General features: G+C 42.9%; 1 protein-coding gene across 7 annotated transcripts in view; it reads left to right on the top strand.

Annotated features, from left to right (window-relative positions):
- LOC131499411 (nuclear receptor coactivator 5-like) overlaps nt 1-20,976 on the top strand; it is an 89,715-nt gene that overhangs the window by 54,594 nt on the left and 14,145 nt on the right. For 4 of the 7 annotated variants that reach the window (XM_058707403.1, XM_058707404.1, XM_058707405.1 and 1 more), the window contains exons 3-8: nt 6,894-6,974; nt 9,513-9,595; nt 9,746-9,872; nt 13,712-13,911; nt 17,101-17,376; nt 18,536-18,730. In XM_058707403.1, the coding sequence (XP_058563386.1) occupies nt 6,894-6,974; nt 9,513-9,595; nt 9,746-9,872; nt 13,712-13,911; nt 17,101-17,376; nt 18,536-18,730 (962 nt within the window). The remainder of the gene's footprint in view (nt 1-6,893; nt 6,975-9,512; nt 9,596-9,745; nt 9,873-13,711; nt 13,912-17,100; nt 17,377-18,535; nt 18,731-20,976) is intronic. The other 3 variants (XM_058707406.1, XM_058707407.1, XM_058707408.1) reach the window with 1 other exon arrangement.

Below are 20,976 nucleotides of genomic sequence, written 5' to 3'. Positions count from 1 at the left end.
GGAAAGTTACCTAACCCCTCAAGACTTCATTGTTTTCATGTGCTAAATGAGAAGGGTTGGGCTCTATGAAACCTGAAGGTCTGTGGAGTTTTAGAGTTAAAAAATCATTCATTTTAGCAAATTCATTCTATGGTTATTCATTTAACACTCATGGTGTGGCAAGTTCTGTTCCGATTGCTGGGGAAATGGTAAACAGACAGATAAAAATCTCTGTCTTCTAGAAGCTTACCTTCCTGCTTGGGATGAGTTGACACAAATAAGTAAAAATATGTAGTATGTGACCAGTGCTCCTCAACACTGTTGGGTCATCAAAAACAAGGAAAGTCTGAGAAACTGGCCCAGCCAAGAGGAGCCTAGGGAGACCTGAAGACAAAATGGAATGTGGTATCCTGAATGGGATCCTAGACCAGAAAAAAAGACAGTAGTAAAAACTGAGGAAATCAGAATAAAGTATGGACTTCTTTCAATAATAGCATATCAGTATTGGTTCACTGGTTATAACAGATGTACCTCAAGTGTAAGATGTTAGTAATAGGGGAGACTCAATGTAGGTTATATGGGAACTATCTTACATAGGACCGTCTTTATAATTTTTCTGAAAATCTACAACTGTCCTAGAAACAAAAATAAAGTTTGTTTTTAAAACGTGTGTGTGTGTGTGTGTGTGTGAGTGACATGGAGAAAAGTGAAGCTTGGTCAGAGGGGCAGGGAGCACAGGTTGTGGGGAAAGTGAGGGGGGGCCCCACCAGAGGCAGTGACAATCGGGCAAAGCCCTGGATGGAAGTGAGGGAGTAGCCATTGGGTATTTGGGGTAAGGGGGTGTGTAAGACAGAGGGACCTGCAAGGGGCAAGGGCCTCCTGGAACGAGCAAGTAAAAGGCATGCTGGTTGCCATGGGGGGGAGCCCCCCAGGAGTGGAGGTGGAAACAGAGAATTAGGTTGGAAGGGTGGGGGCTGGGCATTAGGAATCTTTTAAGTCCGAGTCAGGACTTTGGCATCGACTCTGGACCAGATGCGGGCAAAGCCATGGGCCTGGCCTTCTTCCCTGTGGCATGGATCCCATATCACATGGCCCTCCTTTCACAGGCTTCTGAAAGTTACCACTTGAGGGCCTCGTTAGGCTTTAGAGCAAGGTTTGGAAACTACAGCCGTGGGCCAAATCCTATCCCACTGGGTTCTCTGCAACGCTGTACAAAGGTGAGCTTGTACCTTTTCCCTCCCTCCTCTCTGTGAGGTTGTTTCATACATTCATAGACAATTTGTAATTGTTTTGTCACATTTTGTATTCCATCCTGGGATCCTCTCGACTTCCTAAATGATTTGTTAAAATCTGCATACATTAAGGTTCACTCTTTATGCTGTGAAGTTCAGTGGGTTTTGACAAATGCATAGTGTCACGTATCCACCATCACTGTATCGTGCAGAATAATTTCACTGCCTGGAAAAAAACCCCGTGCTTCACCTATTCAACTCCATGCTGTCAAACCTCCGGCAACCACTGATCCTTTCACCCATCTCTATGGTTTTTCCTTTTCCAGCGTGTCATATAATTGGAACCATATAGTATGTAGCCTGTTTAGACTGGCTTCTTTCACTTAGCAATATGCATTTAAGATTTATCCAAGTCTTTTTGTGGCTTGGTAGCTCTTTTCTTTTGATCACTTAATAATACTCATTGTCTGGATGTGCCACAGTTTGCTTATCTGTTTCACCTATTGAAGGGCGTCTTGGTTGCATCCAGTTTTGGGCCGTTATGAATAAAGCTGCTATAAACATTCATGTGGAGGTTTTTGTGTGGACATACGTTTTCAAATCAGTTGGGTGTGATTGCTGAATCACAAGGTAACGCTGTGTTTAGCTGTGTATTCACTCTGCTTTTGAGACTATCATAAAAGAAGCCTATGACTTTTTTTGGTTTGGGTCCTTTGACAGTGCCATGGTACTACTCTCTTCCTATTTCTGGAGGCTTGATTGAAATTTCTCCAGAGGAGCGTTAAAATTCAAATTGTTTTCAGTGAAATTTGAAATTATGATGGAACTTCTAAGAGTAGATTCTTAAAAATCTTTTTAATTTTAAAATTTATCCCCAGTGGGTCCTACCCTGAGAACTTAATAGATCAGCTGTCTAATAAGTTGAAGTAATTGAGATACAATAGTAACAAGTTAAAAATAATCGTACCAGCATTCCTGGAGGCTTTGGGAGTGACATGTACATTTAATTTGAAACAGTGAGGAAGTGTTTCCACAGATTCTCTTTCCATAGATGTGTAAAGTTCTCTCCATATAAAGACATCAGAATCTGCATGATTTCTGACCAGCACCAACACTTGAAACACATTGAAAACACACTGATGTTGGGGCCCCAGGCTGGCTCAGGTGGAATGGTGTGCGACTCTTGATCTTGGGGTTGTGAGTTCGAGCCCCCCATTGGGCATAGGGATTACTTAAAAATAAATAAGTAAGGGCACCTGGGTGGCTCAGTCAGTTAAACGTTCGACTTAGGCTCAGGTCTTGATCTCACAGCTGGTGGTTCAATCCTTGCATCAGCACAGAGCCAGCTTTCCATCCTCTGTCCCCTTCCCCTCCCCTCCCCTGCTCTCTCTCTCTTTCAAAAGTAAATAAACATTTAAATAAGTAAGTAAACTTAAAAAAAGAGAGAGAGAAAAAAAAACAGTGATGTTAAAGAAGGAAAAAAATGAAGCCGAAAAGAGGCTTGGATTTTTTTCAGCTTTATTGATATATGACTATTGATGCATAATAGTGATGTATAATAATACACTGCACATATTTAAAATGTACAACTTGAGGGGCACCTGGGTGGCTCAGATGGTTAAGCACCAGACTTTAGCTCAGGTCATGATCTCATGGTTCTCAGGTTTGAGTCCCGCATCGGGCTCTGTGTTGACAGCTCAGAGCCTGGAGCCTGCTTTAGATTCTGTGTCTCCCTCTCTTTCTGCCCCTACCCCACTTGCATTCTCTCTCTCTCTCTCTCTCTCTTTCTCAAAAATAAACATTAAAAAAAAAGTTTTAAATGTACAACTTGAGTTTTTGTTTTTTTTTTTTTTTTAATTTTTTTTTTCAACGTTTTTTATTTATTTTTGGGACAGAGAGAGACAGACAGAGCATGAACAGGGGAGGGGCAGAGAGAGGGAGATACAGAATCGGAAACAGGCTCCAGGCTCCGAGCCATCAGCCCAGAGCCCGACGCGGGGCTCGAACTCACGGACCGCGAGATCGTGACCTGGCTGAAGTCGGATGCTTAACCGACTGCGCCACCCAGGCGCCCCGACAACTTGAGTTTTGACATGTGGATGTCAGACCAGCAACTACAATCAAGATAATGAACACAACTGTCATCCCCCAAAGTTTCTTTATTTGCAGCTATAAGTCCCCCTTCTCTTGGCAACAACTGATCTGTCACTTTTATCAGGACAGATTAATTGGTACTTTTCAGGAATTTATATGAATTATATATTATATAATTTATATAAATTATTTAAATGGAATCATATAGTATATTTTTATGGAGGAGAAGTTTCTGGTTTTTTTTTGTTTCTTTCAGAATAATTATTTTGAGATACATCCATATCTGTGGGCAGATCAGTATATCATTTCTTTGTTGATGATTAGTATTCCATTTTATGGTGCTATGGACTGTGTTCTCTATAATCATACGTTGAAGCCTAATCCCCAACTTGACTGTATTTGGAGATAGGGCTTTTAGGAGCTGATTAAGGTTAAATGAGGTCAAAAGGGTAGGGTCCTAATCTGGTAGGTTTGTTGGCCTTATAAAGGAAGAGGAATAGTGGGGGTGCTTGGGTGGCTCAGTGGGTTGGGTGTCTGACTTCAGCTCAAGTCATGATCTCACAGCTTGTGAGTTCAAGCCCATGGTTTGTGAGTTCAAGCTCCATATCAGGCTCTGTGCTGACAGCTCGGAGCCTGGAGCCTGCTTCGGATTCTGTGTTTCCCTCTTTCTCTGCCCCCCCCCCCCCCCCCAATAAATAAACATTAAAAAAAAAAAAAGAGGAATAGTGATCTCTCTCTCCATGTGTATGCACTGAGGCAGGGCTATGTGAGGACATAGCAAGGAGGTGGCCCCAGGAAGCCAGGAAGAGAACTCTCACTAGGCCTGGACCATGCTGACATTCTGGTCCTAGACTTCCAGCCTCCAGGACTCTGATGAATAAATTTCTGTGGTTTTAGCCATCCAGCTGATGGTGTTTTGCTACAGTGGCTTAAGCAGGCTAAGACTATGGATACACAGTTTGTTTTCCCATCCTCTTGTTGGACATTTCCCATTTTGGGCTATCACAAATGAAGATGCTGTGATACACAAATGTGACACACAAATGAAGATGTGTGAACATTCATACACAAGTTTTTGTGTAGACCTGTGCTTTCATTTTTATCGGGTCTAGGAATAGACTGGCTGGATTATGTGTTTCACTTTTTAAAAAGCTGCCAGACGATTTTCTGAAGTGATTATACCATTTTGCTTTCGGACTGTTGGCGTATGAGAATTCTGGTTCTTCCACGTCAGTCTTTGCTCTTACTTAGGTGGTCCATCCAAAGGTAGACCTGGATGGCCTGCTGAGACATGGCCAGGAGAGGCATGGAAAGGAAAGAAATCAGCCGTGTCACCGTGGAACCCTTTGCCATATTTGTTATGTTCTCAAATGAGAATTTTTTATGCCTACATGAATTTACTTTCCATAAAAATATAGAATGACTTAATATCTTTATCCCTTACATTTGTCCTTCTTTTATTGCTGTTTGTTTTTGTTCTGTCTTGTTTTCTTTACTTGCAGACCTCCTGGGTTAATCCCAGAGTTTCTGGGCTATGGGATATTAGAGGGAGCCTGGGTTTTAGTGTCAGACACACCTGGGTTTGAATTTGGACTTTATTGCTAAGCTGTGTGTGGCAAGTCATGTAGCCTGACTCTCAGTTTTCTCATCTGTTTCTAAAAAGTGTGGGGAGGTTGACATTATCCAGCTTGTGTGGTTGTTATAAGGCTTAAATATAATGCATTTGAAAGCATCTTCGTTGAGCATGTTGGAAACTGTATTCATTTCCCAAGATATATGTGTAATTAGAAGTTCCATTTTCTATTTGACCTTCTACCCACTGAGTAGGAGAGGAATTGAAGTTTTAATGGGTGCCACCAATTAGCGGGAGGCCCTGAGGAGATGGCGAAATACAGTGGCATTGCCAGGACTTGGTGTAACCTTGCCATATTTAATAACATCCAAGCCTTCCTTTGGCTATTGTATTGTGAATATATTTCACATGCCTGTTTTTGTGCTTACACAAAGACAATTCCTGCCTGAGTGTGATTCCTTTAAGCAGTCCATTTGGGAACCCCCAGCTTCCACGCTACTTAGGGGATGTTTTTAAGGAGGAGAAAAGGAACATACCGTGGCTCTGGGACGGATGTTTCTCAGGCCTCTGGGATCCCAGCCAGCGTACGCGTCTGCCTCTCTCAGTGCTTGGGCTTCAGTGTTTGAGCGCAGGCCTTTTGGCCTGCGGAATCCTTTGTCCAGCTGGCTGAGGTGCGTTGAGTGCTTGGGGCCTTCCCTCCTGTGGAGAAGTGGGAAGTTATTCTTTGATGGCTGGGCCAGACTGCTCATCTGATGTTACTGGAGTTTGAAAGGTTGTCCTGGTAGTCAAGTGGTTGGCATTAGTGTGGCCGGGATAGGCTGGGGTGGGAACTGCAAGGGGAGGGGATGGTCCCAGCGAGGCGGGAAATGTGGGTGTCAGTAGGCACTGGATTTGTTTTGCCAGGTGAGGGTGTCTGGGGGGCTTCTCTCCCCTGCCCGACCGCTGGGTTCCAAGTGTCCTGCAGCGTTTCTCCTTAGAGCCGGCTGGCTTTCTTGGCATCATTCAGTCTAGTTGCTAGGAAGCCGAATAAGGCAAATGCAACTTCCTTTTGACTTACTCACATTGAACCATCTGCTTATTCCTTCTCATGGCCTTCAAACTTGGCTAGGATCATTGAGAAGAGGGTCGAGTGGAGCATCTGTGCTCCTGATCCTTTTTGGAAAAGGAAAGCTTTCTAATAACTCTTTAACCCTCTCGGTCCAAATTCATAATAGTTAAATCTTGTTTAGCCCCTTGTTTCTTTCAGCTAACAATTGGGAACAGGCATTTTCTTCTTAGGTTTTGCCCCTTATTTTTGTCTTAGATTTAGATTTATGTTATTTGTTAACCACATGACTTTTAAATGAGGGGGACAGTGTCGACGTGTGTCAAATGCGTTTGGTATGTAAACATAACAGTGGTCTTAATAGAGGACCTTTAGTACTTAGAATTGATGCACACAAATCATTTAAGCATGTTCTTTCATAAGCACCATTGTGGAGTTAGTGCCAGATATATTAAAGGTGGCAGATAATTCATGAAAATTTATGGTGATGTTGGTGGGAACATCTACCAAAGAGAATCTTAAAAAAAAAAACAAAAACCCACAGAGATTTTTTTTTTTTAATTACCAAACACCACCAACATTACATTCTTACTTTTTTTTGTTGTTTTTTTTGCTTTTAGTTTTAATTCAGTTCACTGGGGCAAATCACATTCATTATGTTGAAGCCCCTTTCTGCTGGTAAATTTATAATGGTCTTCTTTTCTTGTGACAGAACTGTGCCTTCAGTGGTCCACTCTGGAAAAGCAGTTGTGCAAACAAACTAGACAAAAATAGAAATAAGCATTACAAACTAGAATAGAGGCTCTGGGAAAAAAAAAAAGTCTTGAGGAAAGCATTGTTTGAGTTTTTGAAATTCAGTTTAACTGAAGATTTAATCACCTCTGAGTGTACCAGGACTGTGGAAACTAATGTGTGGGCTATGGGAAATAATTTCTTCTTAAGTGTAATTTTGTCTTTGTTGGTTTTTTAGCAGCAAGCCGTATAAACCTTTGCTGCCGACTTCTTATTCTCCCCAAGAGGGCTACTTAGAGGAGGGTGAAGACATGCTAAGGTAAAGTTTTATTGTTGTGGCTCAATTTGCTAAAAGCTTTAGTAGTAATTTAGATGTGTTCTTACTGTGCAGACTTATGTGTTTGTTAAAATTGATGCTATTAATATTTGCTTTTTGGGAAGTCCCTCAGGTCAGCTTGATCATATTAAGCCATTCTGCTTTAACTTCTCCCTCTCCATAGTCGTTTGGACTCTAGTAACTAAAATAGACCTGCAGGCTGATGGGACTCGGCCACCCGAGCCACTCAGGGGAGCCTCATTTGGGTGACTGGCTGGCCCTCCACTCCCTTCTTCCACACCGCCCCACCTTTTTCCTGCTACCATCTAACCGTGCTCCGAATATGGAAATTTACTTTATTATGAGATGAATCAGTATTCTCATATAATATAAAGTCACATAAAAATGGCTTATCCCCCCCTCCCACCCCTCCCCCCAAAGGAATAGATAAACAGATGTAAAAGTGTTTGGTAGTAAAAAGTGAAAATCCCTTTCAGAACCCTCCCTGGCTTTTTCCCCCTTATTTTTAACCTGAAATGGCTCACAGTGCTATATTGTTCCGGAATTTGTTTCTTTCACATAACAGTATGTGAGGGAGGATTATTCATCCTCGTTGTTTTTGACCACTGTGTAGTATTCCAAAGTATGTAAACCAGTTTTGAAGGTGGTCTTACTTAGTTTCCTGTGTCTTTTATATTCAGCTGTGGATTCTCTAAGTAACTAAGTAGGTAAATCAACATGGCACTTCAGGATTTTCGCTTTGGATCTACCTCTAGTTTTGGTAAAAGCAGTTTTCCTTGAACTGTATTTGAATTGATTTTTATATGTATGAACCTTGACAGGGCCTCTCTCTTGCCTGCATTAAAGATGAGATTTGTGTCAGATTAGATTAATAATTCAAAATTGAAAAATGCCTTCCTTGACTGCGGAGGCACTTGGAAGTGTAGAATTCAGGAGTGACTATTAATTGGGGGTCAGTCTCTCTCAGGTAACATTTCCTGACAGTGAGGCTCAGAATACTTGCACTGGTAGGTGATCTTTGGAAGGACTGGTTTTCTTAGCTCTGGTGTGAAGGAAACCTGAAGGCAGAAATGGGTGATAGTGGCTCACATCTATTGAGGGCCTGCTCTGCATCAGACACTGTTCTAAGGGATTTACCTGCATTAACTCATTTAATCTTCATAGCAGTGCTTCCAGGTAAGTTCTAATAGCCCCATTTTACAGGTGGGGAAACTGAGACATGATGGTGTTAAGTAACTCGTTCAAGCTTACCCAATTAGTAAGTGACAGCACTGGGACTCCTACCTAGGCAGTTGCAAATTTCAACATCATACTGCCTTTCCTGGATGGCCACGTACCAGCTTCTGGGGCACTCCCCAACCCCATCTAATTACTTAGTGTGGCGGTGGGCAGTTTACATACCACTTCGTTAAAAGAAAGTGTATGAAGTTTGAGGGAAAGCCGGCAAGAACACACCCTAGCAAGCGTTGGAGAAAGCAGGCAGCTTAAGAAATGGCCTCTGGAGTCAATGGTTAGTGTTTGTCAGAGATAGTAGACAAAGATAAAGCCTGCTTGAGGGGAGGAAACACTCTTGTCTAGCTCAGGATTCTCAAGCAGTAGGAGAGGCATGGATTCAAGCAAAAGCTTTGCCTCTAAAAGTCTGGAGCTACGTCTCTGCTGTGTCAGGAAATTGGATGTGGACAAGAACCCGAATGAAAATCGTACAGGGGCAGAGCAAAGGGATTGACGTTTGCTGGCAGCTTGCTGAATAGTCATGGTTCGACTGAGCGTGTTCCATGGCTGCTTTGCCATGCGGCGTGATGCCCCTGGTGAGAAAGGAACTAATTGCTGCCTGCCGAGGTGGTTCTCTCCCTGGCAGGACATTCCTTGTGGACAGACACATTGGTGTCTGGATGCTGGAGAGCCGCAGTAAAAATGCCTGATTTAGGGTGTAGAGTGCACCGAATTCCCCCTTTCTTCTGTTAAATCACAGCAAAGGGGACTACTTTAGATGGCTAATAGATTACCCAGCATCTGTGCACTCTTTTGCATGCCTTTAGCATGGGAAAATAGCTTGCTCACAGGAGCCGTAGACTGTTTAGGAGTAAAGTGAGCAGATCTTGTTGACTCATTTTTTTTACCCATATCCAATGAAGACCTTCAGAGATAAGCACCTCAAAGGATACACACATCTGGTAAAATGATCTCTTCTCCTTTAAAATAAACACCTTGAAGTCTGAGTCTGTCTCTTTTCTGTATAGGCCTGACTTGACAAAGATCGGTGGCTCCATATAGTACTTTTCATCGTAACAGGCAAGAGGAAGTGAATGGGAGGGAGCAGAAAAATCCCAGAAACTCACAGTATTCTAAAATGAGCACAGATTATTGAGTGACTTTTTACCTCTGTGTAGACACAGCCTTTATTTTGGTGCATATGGATTGTGCTAGGTGGCCTGGTATTTATTTTTTTGGCTTTTGGGGACACACTTATAGAGGGAAACTACGTTTGCACAAACTATTCTATTTTCATGTATCCAATAGCATTAAAGAATTATGGCAGAATGTGGCTGATTATTCAAAAAGGAATGAAGAGAACCATGAGCGATACCAGTCCACTCAGTTAGGTAAGAGTCTTGCTGAGAAGCTACTTCCCTTTTCCTCATCTGTTCCTTCTAGAGGGGTTGCCATTCACTTCCACTTTTGTAAAAAACCCTGAGAACCTTCAGTGATTGCCTTTGCCCTTGCGAAAACATGAATACGTCAGTATTTTTTAGGGGATGCCAGCGGCAGGAACACATGGAAAGAAGAGCTTTTCCAGCACTTTTATCAAGTGGTTCAGAAAGCCCGTGATCGAGAGAGGCCTTCAGATTGCGTTATTGTTTCTATCAACAACGAACAGAGGTGTATATTTATTTCTTTTTATCCTGTCGAATGAGAATATGTAAAAATGGAATTATTAAGTAGTCAGCCTTACAATACATAAGTCACTGAGAGTTGAAAGACTTTCAAAATGTCGCTAGAACACTGCTGTATGAATTACAAGAATGTGCTGCTGGGTTTACCAAACTGGTGACAGAGGCATCTGGATGGGGAGGTTTCTGACAATGACTGTCTTACTCAGTTTTCTGTATTGCTTGACTTTTCTATAATGAGTATCTATCAATTTTATAATCAGGAAAAAAAAACAAAAACAAAAAAACCAAGGCTATTTTCAGGGCTGGGTTCCGTGTGCCAGGCGCTATTCTAGGCTCTGGGGATACTTTAATGAACATGACAGACAAACGTTTGCCTTGGGGCACAGACAGTCTAGTGTAGGATGCCACAAATTGGCCTCACTGAAATTTCAGACAAGGGTTCCTCATTTCTTAGCTGCTCGTTGAATTCCTTTCAGCCTGCATCCTTGCTGTTTTTCCTTCAATGTGGGATGCCTTATCCTTCTTCTCCACCTGAAACTCATGCAGGCCAACTAACGCTTGTTACTTGTGTAGGCCACCTAATACCTGTAACTCAGGCAGCCCACTTAAGCGCAGTTGTGGCCTGGTCACCTGCTCTCTTGGCTCTCTCCAGCTTGTCCTTTGGGTCCGTGTAGTGCCCTGACCTTGCACACCATTGGCTGGCACTTGAAGGCAGACAGGGGACTTAGTGTGTGATGGTAATTGTGTCTCTGGATTATGTTGGGTTTCGTAGTGCTTGGCAAGGAGCATGTAGACAAATGATTGGTTGGAAGCATACACACTTAACTCCAGGCTAGGTACTGAGTGAGTGAAACTGCACACCCCAGACATGATAACTAATCATTCCTGACCAGGAGACCAGGCATGCACAAAACATAACTCAGCATAAAGCAGCATTGGTTTTCTTTATGAGAAAATTGGCAATCTTAAAATGACTCAGAATTCTTGCTTATTCTATGATATCTGCTTTACAGAAATCTAACTTATTTGTAGATATAGGATCTTTACTGGTGAAGTTTGTGAAAGCAAACTTACAGCTTCATCTCGTTTAGAGGGTATTTGGGTTGGATCTTGAGGGACAGCATCCTGGAAGAAGTGAGGTCAGTCATAGCATGGGGAGGGTGGGAGAGGCCAGTTCCTTTTACATTAGAAAATTATAGGATTTCCCTTTAATAATTGAAAGACAACCAGACATGGCCTGGATTAAGCTGATCATCTGGTAATTCCAACCAGTTTTGAACAAGAGGCAGTAAGAGCTCAGCATGCACAGTAGCTTGGTTTTCCCTCAACATTTAGCAACTGTGGTACAATAGTTTGGATCAGCCAGGGAAACTGCGTTAATCTTTGACTAAATCAGTTTTCTCGGAACTTGTAGCAAGCGTCACGTCTGACCTGTAGCGCCTTGTACCGTTTTCAGAATTGTGGGCTCCAGCGTCGTTCAACTCCCGAACCCGGATGCCCTTGCTGCTCTCCCGTCTTCAGAGCCAGGCCTGCTGGGTGTTGATTGGAGTGCAGCACTGTGTGGTGGAGAGGAGTCCTCGAGATTGCTTTTCTTCTCCCCCTCCATCTGGGGTGGTATTCAGAAACCGCTCCTCCGCCCGGCATTCTGCAGTTCTGGCAGCTAGCCATGGATTAGGACCCTCAGTGGGTGCAGCTTAGGGACTCCTCGGCCGCACGCAGGCTGCATCTGCCAGGGAGTCCGAGAACTAGGCCACGCTGCCTGCTCTGTTGTCACTCTGATGTTGGAAAGATTTGCAGTGATATATTGGTTGGCTAGATTCATTCTTTTATACTCCAAAACAGTAATTAATTTTCAAATGATACCCTCCAGCATGAGTTATTATTGTGATAGTTTTAACTCATAGGCTCTCACTCTGTAAATATGAACCATGTCTTGTTGTTCTTGTTTTCCTCTTGAATTTACTTTCTGCAATCATCTATACTCTCCTAAATCGCCTGGAAAGCATTTTTTCCTGCCATCATTTTAATTGTTTTCTAATTTTTTAAAGTTTATTTATTTTCAGAAAGACAGAGACAGTGTGAGGAGGGGAGGGGTAGTGAGAGAGGCAGAGGGAGAGAGGAAGAGGGAGAGGGAGAGAAGCCCAAGCAGGCTCCACACTATCAGCGCAGAGCCCGATGTGGGGCTTGAACTCATGAACCATGACGTGACCTGAGCTGAAATCAAGAGTCAGACGCTTAACCGACTGAGCCACCCAGGAGCCCCTCATTTTAATTTTTAATTCACAGAACATGCATTTAATGTGTACCTGTTCTATGTAAAACTCTGTGCTAAAGCACAGTGAGGAACATACAGATAATTAAGTGGCAATTCCTCTTTTCTACCTCATGCAGCCTAATAAGATAAAACATGTGCTTAAATAACAAGTGGAAGATGGAGTATGTTAAGAGTTGTTCCTGCTCTAAGCAGAGGATACGTAAGAGGAGGAGTATACTACCATTGCAGGGTCCTTGGTTTCAGGGATTAGTGTCATTTGAGGTTTCTAAGTTTTCATTCAGGTTTCTTTCTCTTTTTTTTTAATCTTTAAATTTTTATTAATTTTGATTTTTTTTAGAGAGAGAGAGCACTCGACCAAGTGCACGAGCTGCGGGGAGGGGCAGAGGGAGAGAGAGAGAATCCCAAGCAGGCTCCACACTCAACCAGGGGTCTGACGCAGGGCTCAGTCTCACTCCTGTGAGATCATGACCTGAGCAGAAATTAAGAGTCAGGTGCTCAACCGACTGAGCCACCCAGGCACCCCTCTATTCAGGTTTCTGAGCAAGTATCGGGCACAAGGGAAGCATAAACCTGAAGGAGAGGCCTGGGGTAGATTCTTTATGACTTGAAGACTGAGGCTGAGAAAATGGGAGATGAGATGACTCTGGGGTTTGATCCCAGGTTGGTTATGGGATGCTTGATATTAACTGAGATGGTTAACTCCAGCATTATCCATTTATTCTCTCTCTTTTTTTTTTTTCTTTGCCATGCATTTATTTGTTTGTTTGTTTACATGCATTTATTTGTTTGTTTATTTGCTTATTTATTTAAGTAAACTCTACCCCCAATGTGGGGCTCAAACCTCATGATCAAGTGTCACATGTTCCACCATCTGAGCCAGCCAGGCACCCTCATCTGTTTACTCTTCAGCAAGGAGTTGTCTCAATGGTAGTGATCTTAAGAAATACTGGTCTGTCCCAGGAACTAATTGTAAATGAGCATTCTGTTATTTTTCTGAAGATAATAGTCTTTTCTCTTCTTTACAATAAATCCTAAATTTTCTTTCATGTACTTAAATTGAAATGACTTCATCAAATAACCCTGGAATGATTCCATTTTGAAAAATGCTGACCACATTTGTGGTGTGTATGCAGTGTATCATGTCATACAAAAACACGACTTTGACATACTTAGCTTTCTTTATAAAATTCTGTACATAGTCAACCATTTGAGGACACCACATTTTCGGAAAGGAAAGTTTCCTTTGGGTAGAGTTGCCTCCAGTTCTCTTAACTGATCCCATCAGACAGATAATGTACTATTGGTTGTTTTCAGTGTGTCTAAGAATGAAAACAAGTTGTACAGCATGCATGATTTTTGAAAAACTACAGCATCTTTCACTTCACTTATCCAAGTTCAGTAAAAATATAGTATCTTACACTTCACTTACTTAAATTTGTCATCAAAATATCAATGGAACACCTGCTTGGTGACGTATTTTTTTTCCCTTTTGTTTGATTGAAAATAACCTACCTGTTTCTTGTGTGTGTGACGTTTTGTTTGTTTTTAAGGGACTACGCAACAGGCATAGGTCATCAGTTGCAGGATCATGGCCTTATGGTGGAAATGATTCACCTCTCCTCGGAATCGAGTCTTACGCGAGCACTCCAGGAAGTTAAAGATGATGGGTCCCCGTTTTGCATTCTTGTCGAACAGTCTAATGTAGAACTTTCCTCTTGCACCGTAATTATACTTGATGAGTCTATCAAAAGTAAGTTAAGCTTAATCTAGAACTATCACTTAAAATAGATCCTGCTTTAAAAATATAATAGTTTTTCTTTGTATGCTAGTACACTTTGAAGGTTCACATTTGTCAGTAACTAAACTGGATCTAGTTGAGGAAAAAGTGACTTGAATAGGTATCACAAAATACTCTCCTGTGTATCAGAGGTGATTGAAACTTAAATCATCTTCATTGCTCCTTACTTGTCAGGATATATTGTGCAAAATATTGTGTAAAAAGTCAATTCTCTCTCTCTTTTTTTAATGTTTATTTATTTTGAGAGAGAGAGCGCGCGAGCAGGTGAGGGACAGAGGGAGAGGGGGAATCCCAAAGCAATGGGGCTCGAGCCCATGAACCGTGAGATCATGACCTAAGCTGAAATTAAGAATCAGACGTTTAACCTACTGAGCCACCCAGGCACCCCCACAAGTCAGTTTTCTTATGTAAAATTTTTTGACCAAATCTCACCACCGTCTTTTCTATGCTCAATGTCTAAAAGATGTTATGTTTATCGTCCTGTGCATTCTCTTAGACTATTTTTCTGCTGATTCTGCCTTTCCTGTGATATCTCAAACATTTCTTTACTCTTAGGCTCATGAGAGTGCACAAAAATGAACTCTCTTTTCTTCCCTAAAACACATAGACTTAGGCAGATGCACACATCCTAGACCACCCTCACCTTTCCCTCCTGGTCAGAGCTGCTGCTCCCAGAGAGGCATCTGCCTTGTGAAGGGCCCCTTGGCAGCTTCTCTGGAGTCAGATCCAGACGAGCCTAGGTACTCTAGTCCTCGTCTTTCTAGAAGCTCTTGGCACCATTCTGTGCAGTCCACACTCACTTACTGAGTTCCTCATGTGTGCCAGGCACTGTCAACCCTGCTTCCTTCCTGTGCCCAGGTGAGCAGCAGCCAGGCAGACTTCTCCCATCCCAGCTGTGTCTCCATAGCAGCGTAGGGTTTTCACTGCTAAGTCAGGAGACCTTTCCCCTCGGCAGAGACCTAGTGGAGTATGGGAGCTGGATTTATATCCTGCCTGTGACTTCTGGAGCCTTCAGAGAAGTCGGTGTCAGATTGGTGTCCTAAAATCCAGCTGTAATGTTGAGTCTGAAAAAACAACAGTGAGGAACACTTGGCTTCCCGTAGTTTTGAGGCTGCTAGGGCGTCTTTTTTTCTGACCATTCCATTTACTTTTACGCTGTGTCGCAACCCACACCCACCTAGCCAGCTCTTGCAGAATACTGTTCCCACTATGGTTTTTTTTAAACATAGAAAATGTCTAATTTATGTTAAACAAATAATAAGACTAAACCACACTTAGGTTCGGAAAATTACGAATCCCCATCTCCGAGGGGTGGGAGTGGGGAACAGCTTGATCTGAATAGGTTGTGTAGAGGACTAATCACGTGTGTTATGTTCATGCAAGATGGTTTAGGAAATCCTCACTAAAGTAAGCAGGTTGAATCATTGGTCGGATACGAAAACACTTTTACAAAGCCAGCACTACTTAAAAAAGCATGTGGTCTATTTTTACCATGTTACACATTCAGAGAAGGGTTTCTTTTTCATGTCCACAATAGTATTAATAGGTTCATATTTCATTTCCTATCCATGGATTTAATTTTTGAACTCAGATGATATGTAAAAAGAACACCCTGTTTTCTCTTATAAGCTACATCTGTTTTAGCAAAATTAGTCTTTGCTGGCCTCTCTTTCACATTGCTTTAGAGCTGACAGTTTGTTTTATACCTCACGTGTAGCCGTTATTCAGAAGCCCGTGGAGCTGCTCCTGTGCTGAGACAAACATTTAAGACAGACAATGAAACTTTAGCACGTGAAGGCAAATATGTATTCATATCTCGTCCTAAATGTAACCTTCATAAACACTGCTTAGGATTTAGCCAAATACCATAATCTCCATTGTAGCTCTTTAGTGCCCCTTGGGCCCTAAATTTTTCAGAAGTTGGTGATACGTGGCAAGACAGGGTGGGGCCTTCCATCTAAAATTAAACTCTGAGGGGCGCCTGGGTGGCTCAGTCGGTTAAGCGGCCGACTTCGGCTCAGGTCATGATCTCGCGGTCCGTGAGTTTGAGCCCCGAGTCGGGCTCTGTGCTGACAGCTCAGAGCCTGGAGCCTGTTTCGGATTCTGTGTCTCCCTCTCTCTGACCCTCCCCTGTTCATGCTCTGTCTCTCCCTGTCTCAAAAATAAATAAAAAAAAAAAACAAAAAAAAACCAAAAAAAAAAACGTTAAAATTAAACTCTGAGGAAGTCATATTCTCCATAGGTAAACCTAGGAGAGATCAGAAAACACCTATGCATTGACTGTAGCCATTAAGTTACATAAAAGCCATTCCTGGTATCTAGAACTTATTTTATATGTGATATATATGTGACCTGACCTGGAAAGGCTTTTAACATGATTTAAGATCCCATGGGCCTGAGCCAGACTGCAGAACCACATAGACGATGGTGGGTTTCTCCCCAGGCTACAGTGACAGAGCCTAGAAGCCCTGCACCGCAGGTCTGTCTGTGTCTGTCTGTCTGCCTTTTATCAAAGTGTTACATACACAGAGTTAAAAGATAAACACTAAAAGGTTTGCAGTGAAAACCAGCAGCCCCATTTCACACTTGCTCTCCTCCCTAAAGGCTCTGTTCTCTGCTTCTACTTGTTTCTTCTGTGGATCACACTCCTCTCAAGTCATCCACCCTGATCACTGAAACCAAATCAGACACCTTCACTTCTAGGATTTTTTTGCCCTTAAACCTTCCTAGTAGCCAGCAGTGGTTGAAGTTACATCCTTTCTTTTTTTTAGGCTAGATTTGCTTAGCATTAAGAATTCCCATTGATACACACGCCACCTGTTTGCTCTCTCTTTCCTTCTGTCTGTCTCTCTCTCTCATCAGCATAGCATGAAGCTGTCCAGTTGTGAAAAGAGGGTTTGTGTGGAAATGGTAAACTAAGCAACACATGTTATAATTTTGAAATAGAATGTAATGTTTGATTTTGAAATCTGACCGGGCACCTGCTGCCGAGGGTCCCAGACCGTCGGGTCAATAGGCAATCACGTCGTACTGAAAGCTGACACAGTTTAGACGACATGTAGTTGGATTAACGTTATTTTCTGATTTTAAACGAAATCAGGGCAGCCATTTGATGTAAAGCCGGCTCTTTCTTGTCCTCAGTACATCGTCATATGCCTCTGGAAGATGCCCTGGTGCTGGTAGCTAAAGAATACAGGAGATATTTCTCTAAACGGGAGCAGCAGGAACATGCTGGAATTGCTCTGCGGGCTGGAGATCTCCTGGACGACTTCTTGGCTCGGGAGTGCCTTCCCAGCTACTCTGTCCCTTTGGGCATTCAGCACCTTGTCTTCCTGTTGACTGAGGGAAAGCATTTGCGTGGGAATGAGTTAAACCTGCTCATTGACTACCTGAAGACCAGGAAAGGGCAACTGAAAGGTATTTGGCACTGTCTCTCCCCCTTCCCCATTTTAAACCCCAGAAAATCCTTTTCTGCAAATTGCTCTATGAAAAAAACTAGGGACTTTTTAATTTAATTGAGAGAATATACCTCTATAATATAAAGGTGTCTGCTATGAACATGTTCCGCATAGGAATTACACTATGTTAATGTTTAACTTTTATAGGCTAACATGCTTTTTCTCAAGCTAAATTTCCTTTTGCATCAGATTTTTAATATATAAATAGGATGACTTCTCTATATAGGTGGACATGTGGGAAATAATTTCTCTTCTCTGTTGGTTTACTTTTGTGATTCGAAGTTTCAGCTTGTTAACTGAGACATTTGTAGGTTATTATTAAGTGTATGGTAAACACGAAGAAGCAGTTCCTAATCTTGAAGATTGTAAAGTGCATTTCAGTTATGAGCCAAACTCCTTAAAATGGAGACTTTTTAGTTGTTGTTTTTTAAATTTTTTTTAATGTTTATTTATTTTTGAGAGAGAGACAGAGTATGAGTGAGGGAGGGGCAGGGAGAAAGAGAGACACACAAGCAGGCTCCAGACTCTGAACTGTCGGCACAGAGCCCGACGTGGGGCTCAAACTGACAAACTGTGAAATCATGACCTAAGCCAAAGTCGGACACCCAACCAATTGAGCCACCCAGTTGCCCCCAGTTTACTTGTTTTGAGTTAAGTATGAGAAGAAGATAATAACCACGTGTCCCCTGTGGGAAAACACAGCTGAGGTTCTAGGACCATGTTAAAACTTTAAAGAAATCCTTCATCTTATAAAATTCACAATGTATTTTACTTTTGTACGTTTTTTATTGTACTTTCTCAGGGGTGGGGGGGGGGCTCATAAACTTATAACACAATAGGTTTTTTTTTTCCCCTGGGTGCCTATGTAATTGATTAATTGATTGACAGAAGCATACTAATGTTCTGTTACTTTCAGGTGTACACATAGTGATTTGATATTTGTATATATTGTCTAATGACCACAGTGAGTCTAGTTAACATCCTGCTTCTCTTTGATCGTAGAAACCTCTCAATCAGGGCAAGTGAAGGTCTTCCTTAAATTCCCGAGTGTTGTTTGTATAGCTTGCTGGCCTCTGTAGCAGACTTCTGGTGACCACTTGTTTTCTTCATTTTTCCAGGCTTTGAGACGCCCAAGTCTTTGGCTGGCAGTGATCATCCCTCATTTCAAGGCAGGAATACCCCAGTGGTGGGCAAGCCGCCTCCACTTCTTCCAACCCCTGGAAAGGGATCCTTCTCAGGCCCCCATCCCCCCTTTCCTGCCAGGCCCCCATTGTTAGGGGACAGACCAGGAGGGGCCCTCCTTTCACTACCAGGTGAGTGCATCCCTCTAGGAATAAGAGATAGCGGTAGCTCTGCTGCCTTTCCAGGCATCGCCCTGAGAGAGCAGGACAGCTTAGAGCCATTGCCATGTTTGTTGTCATAGTCTGAGTGTTAAGATTTCAGAGGCCTGGGGGAGACACCTGGGGCTTCAGTGGATGCAATTCCTCTTGAATGAGTTGCCGAAGTTCAAGTTTTAACACAGGGAGCTCTCTTGTCAGGGTTGGTGGCCACATTTAGAATGGCTTACACGCAGTTCTCTTAAGAAGCACTCTGAATTCCATAGTGTTTTCGAGGCTTTTCTGAGCCCTTGGTGCTAAATAGTATCTGACATCTGCCTAAAATGAGGTTGTATTACTGTGGACTTTTTCCATCGTAAGTGACAGGGACCTAACTCAGTTAGCTTCAAACAAGGAGACCTGACTAGCTTCCATAACCGAAAAGCCCCACAGTTGACTAACTTCTGGCCGAACTGGATCCTGCTGCTCAAGCACGCTCATCAGACGTGCATCTCTTCCTCTGGGAGGACACGGGGTGTGGGACTAGCCACTTGGGGTACAGACTACCAGTCAAGCCCAGTGTCTGGCCCTGGTTCCTGGGGCCCCAAGTGTCTGAGCCTTTCCTGTTTCTTGAAGATAAAGAGTTTTAACTCCTCTGCAGGCACCTGGGATGCAGCTACCTCTAATTAGTCACTTCCTTCTCTGTTCCTCGTGTTTGGATGCTTTTGTCTCCTCTCGTGTTCTCCTTGTGTGTTAGCAGTGGCAGCAGGGAAGGAATGGATGAAAGTCTGCCATGTTAAAGACAAAGTTGGCAGAGAAGTCTGTGGAACGGTGGCTTTTCTCTTGGGCCTCGAATAAAACTTGGACCTGGGATGCATTTGGGCATGAGTCAAATATTGCTTTGGTCTTTTATGTGAGCAGGGATTATTTTAGCCCCAGATTTTTCTTACAAGCATAGTATTATTCCACGTTGAGTATTATTGTGGCTCAGAATAGAGGGAATGTGCCCTCTTACTTTGGTAGCGGTACTCATGTACATCTGTTATTGGCAAAGTCAGTCTCTGTTGAAGATCCACAGCCCCTAGGGACGAATATTTCTGTGCACCCCTCCCTTTCTGACCTGGCAACCTTCAGGATGATTGAGAGTATAGTTTCAGGTGTTCTTCATTCCTGACACAGCCTGGGCTTTCTTGCTGTCCTGTGTTTGTTCCTTCTTTCCTTCTGCTACTCTTACCATGCCTCCCTGTGCCTCGGCCAGCCCTTGGTCCACCTCTGGGCATTCTTACCACCTGGCTCCTATGAGAAGTGAGTGAATTAAGAAGAGAAGGAAGGGCTTAGGAGGAGATCTTTTGCTCTGAATTGCTTCTCATCCTTGCCAAAAGTTTCAAAACAAAATTCTTTCAGACCCTCAGAAATGGTTTGGTGTGAACTGTGGGAAAAAAAAGCCCTGTTTGACAGGGTGAGGACTGGGCAAGGCAGACCAACTGCCCAAGAGAGAAGAGACAGGGTGCTAGACCATATGTTAGATCCCTGTGACTGTGTCTGGGCCAGTGTTCTGGGCGGATGGATGTTCGATCCTCAGGAACAGAGTGCTTCAGGTACGTTATAGATCTGCCTTTATGACCTGTGAACCTCACTGCTTCGGATGTTTGAGAAAATATATTCCAAGTGTCAAAACAGAACATTTGAAACTAAACCCACTTGTGAAAAGGTGAGGGTAGAGGACCAGGATGTCAAGACACGCGTGGACTAGACTACGGGTTTGCAAACTTCTTTCTTTATTTTTTTTTAATGTTTTTATTTATTTTTGAGACAGAGAGAGACAGAGCATGAGCAGGGGAGGGGCAGAGAGAGAGGGAGACACAGAATCCGAAGCAGGCTCCAGGCTCTGAGCTGTCAGCACAGAGCCCGATGTGGGACTTGAACTCATGGACCGTGAGATCACGACCTGAGCTGAAGTCGGTCGCTTAACCGACTGAGCCACCCAGGCGCCCCCGGTTTGCAAACATCTTAAAGGGCCAGATAGAAATAGGTTATTTTTAGTGTTATAGGTTATATTTAGTGCAGGCCAAGAAGTAAAAATCAAGGATATTATGTACATACTTATATAACCATTTAAAAATGAGAAAACTATCTCAGCTCACAGTTTGTACCAAAACAAACAGCAGGCTGGATTTGACCCCCAGACACTAGTTTGCTGACACCTGCACAACCACTGAGGCACAGTCTGGTCCCAGAGAGGA

The sequence above is a fragment of the Neofelis nebulosa genome, chromosome 17, assembly GCF_028018385.1.
Source record: "Neofelis nebulosa isolate mNeoNeb1 chromosome 17, mNeoNeb1.pri, whole genome shotgun sequence".
NCBI classification, from domain to species: Eukaryota; Metazoa; Chordata; class Mammalia; order Carnivora; family Felidae; genus Neofelis; species Neofelis nebulosa.
The sequence above is the reverse complement of the archived record's forward strand: the minus strand, read 5'-3'. Positions and strand labels throughout refer to the sequence as shown.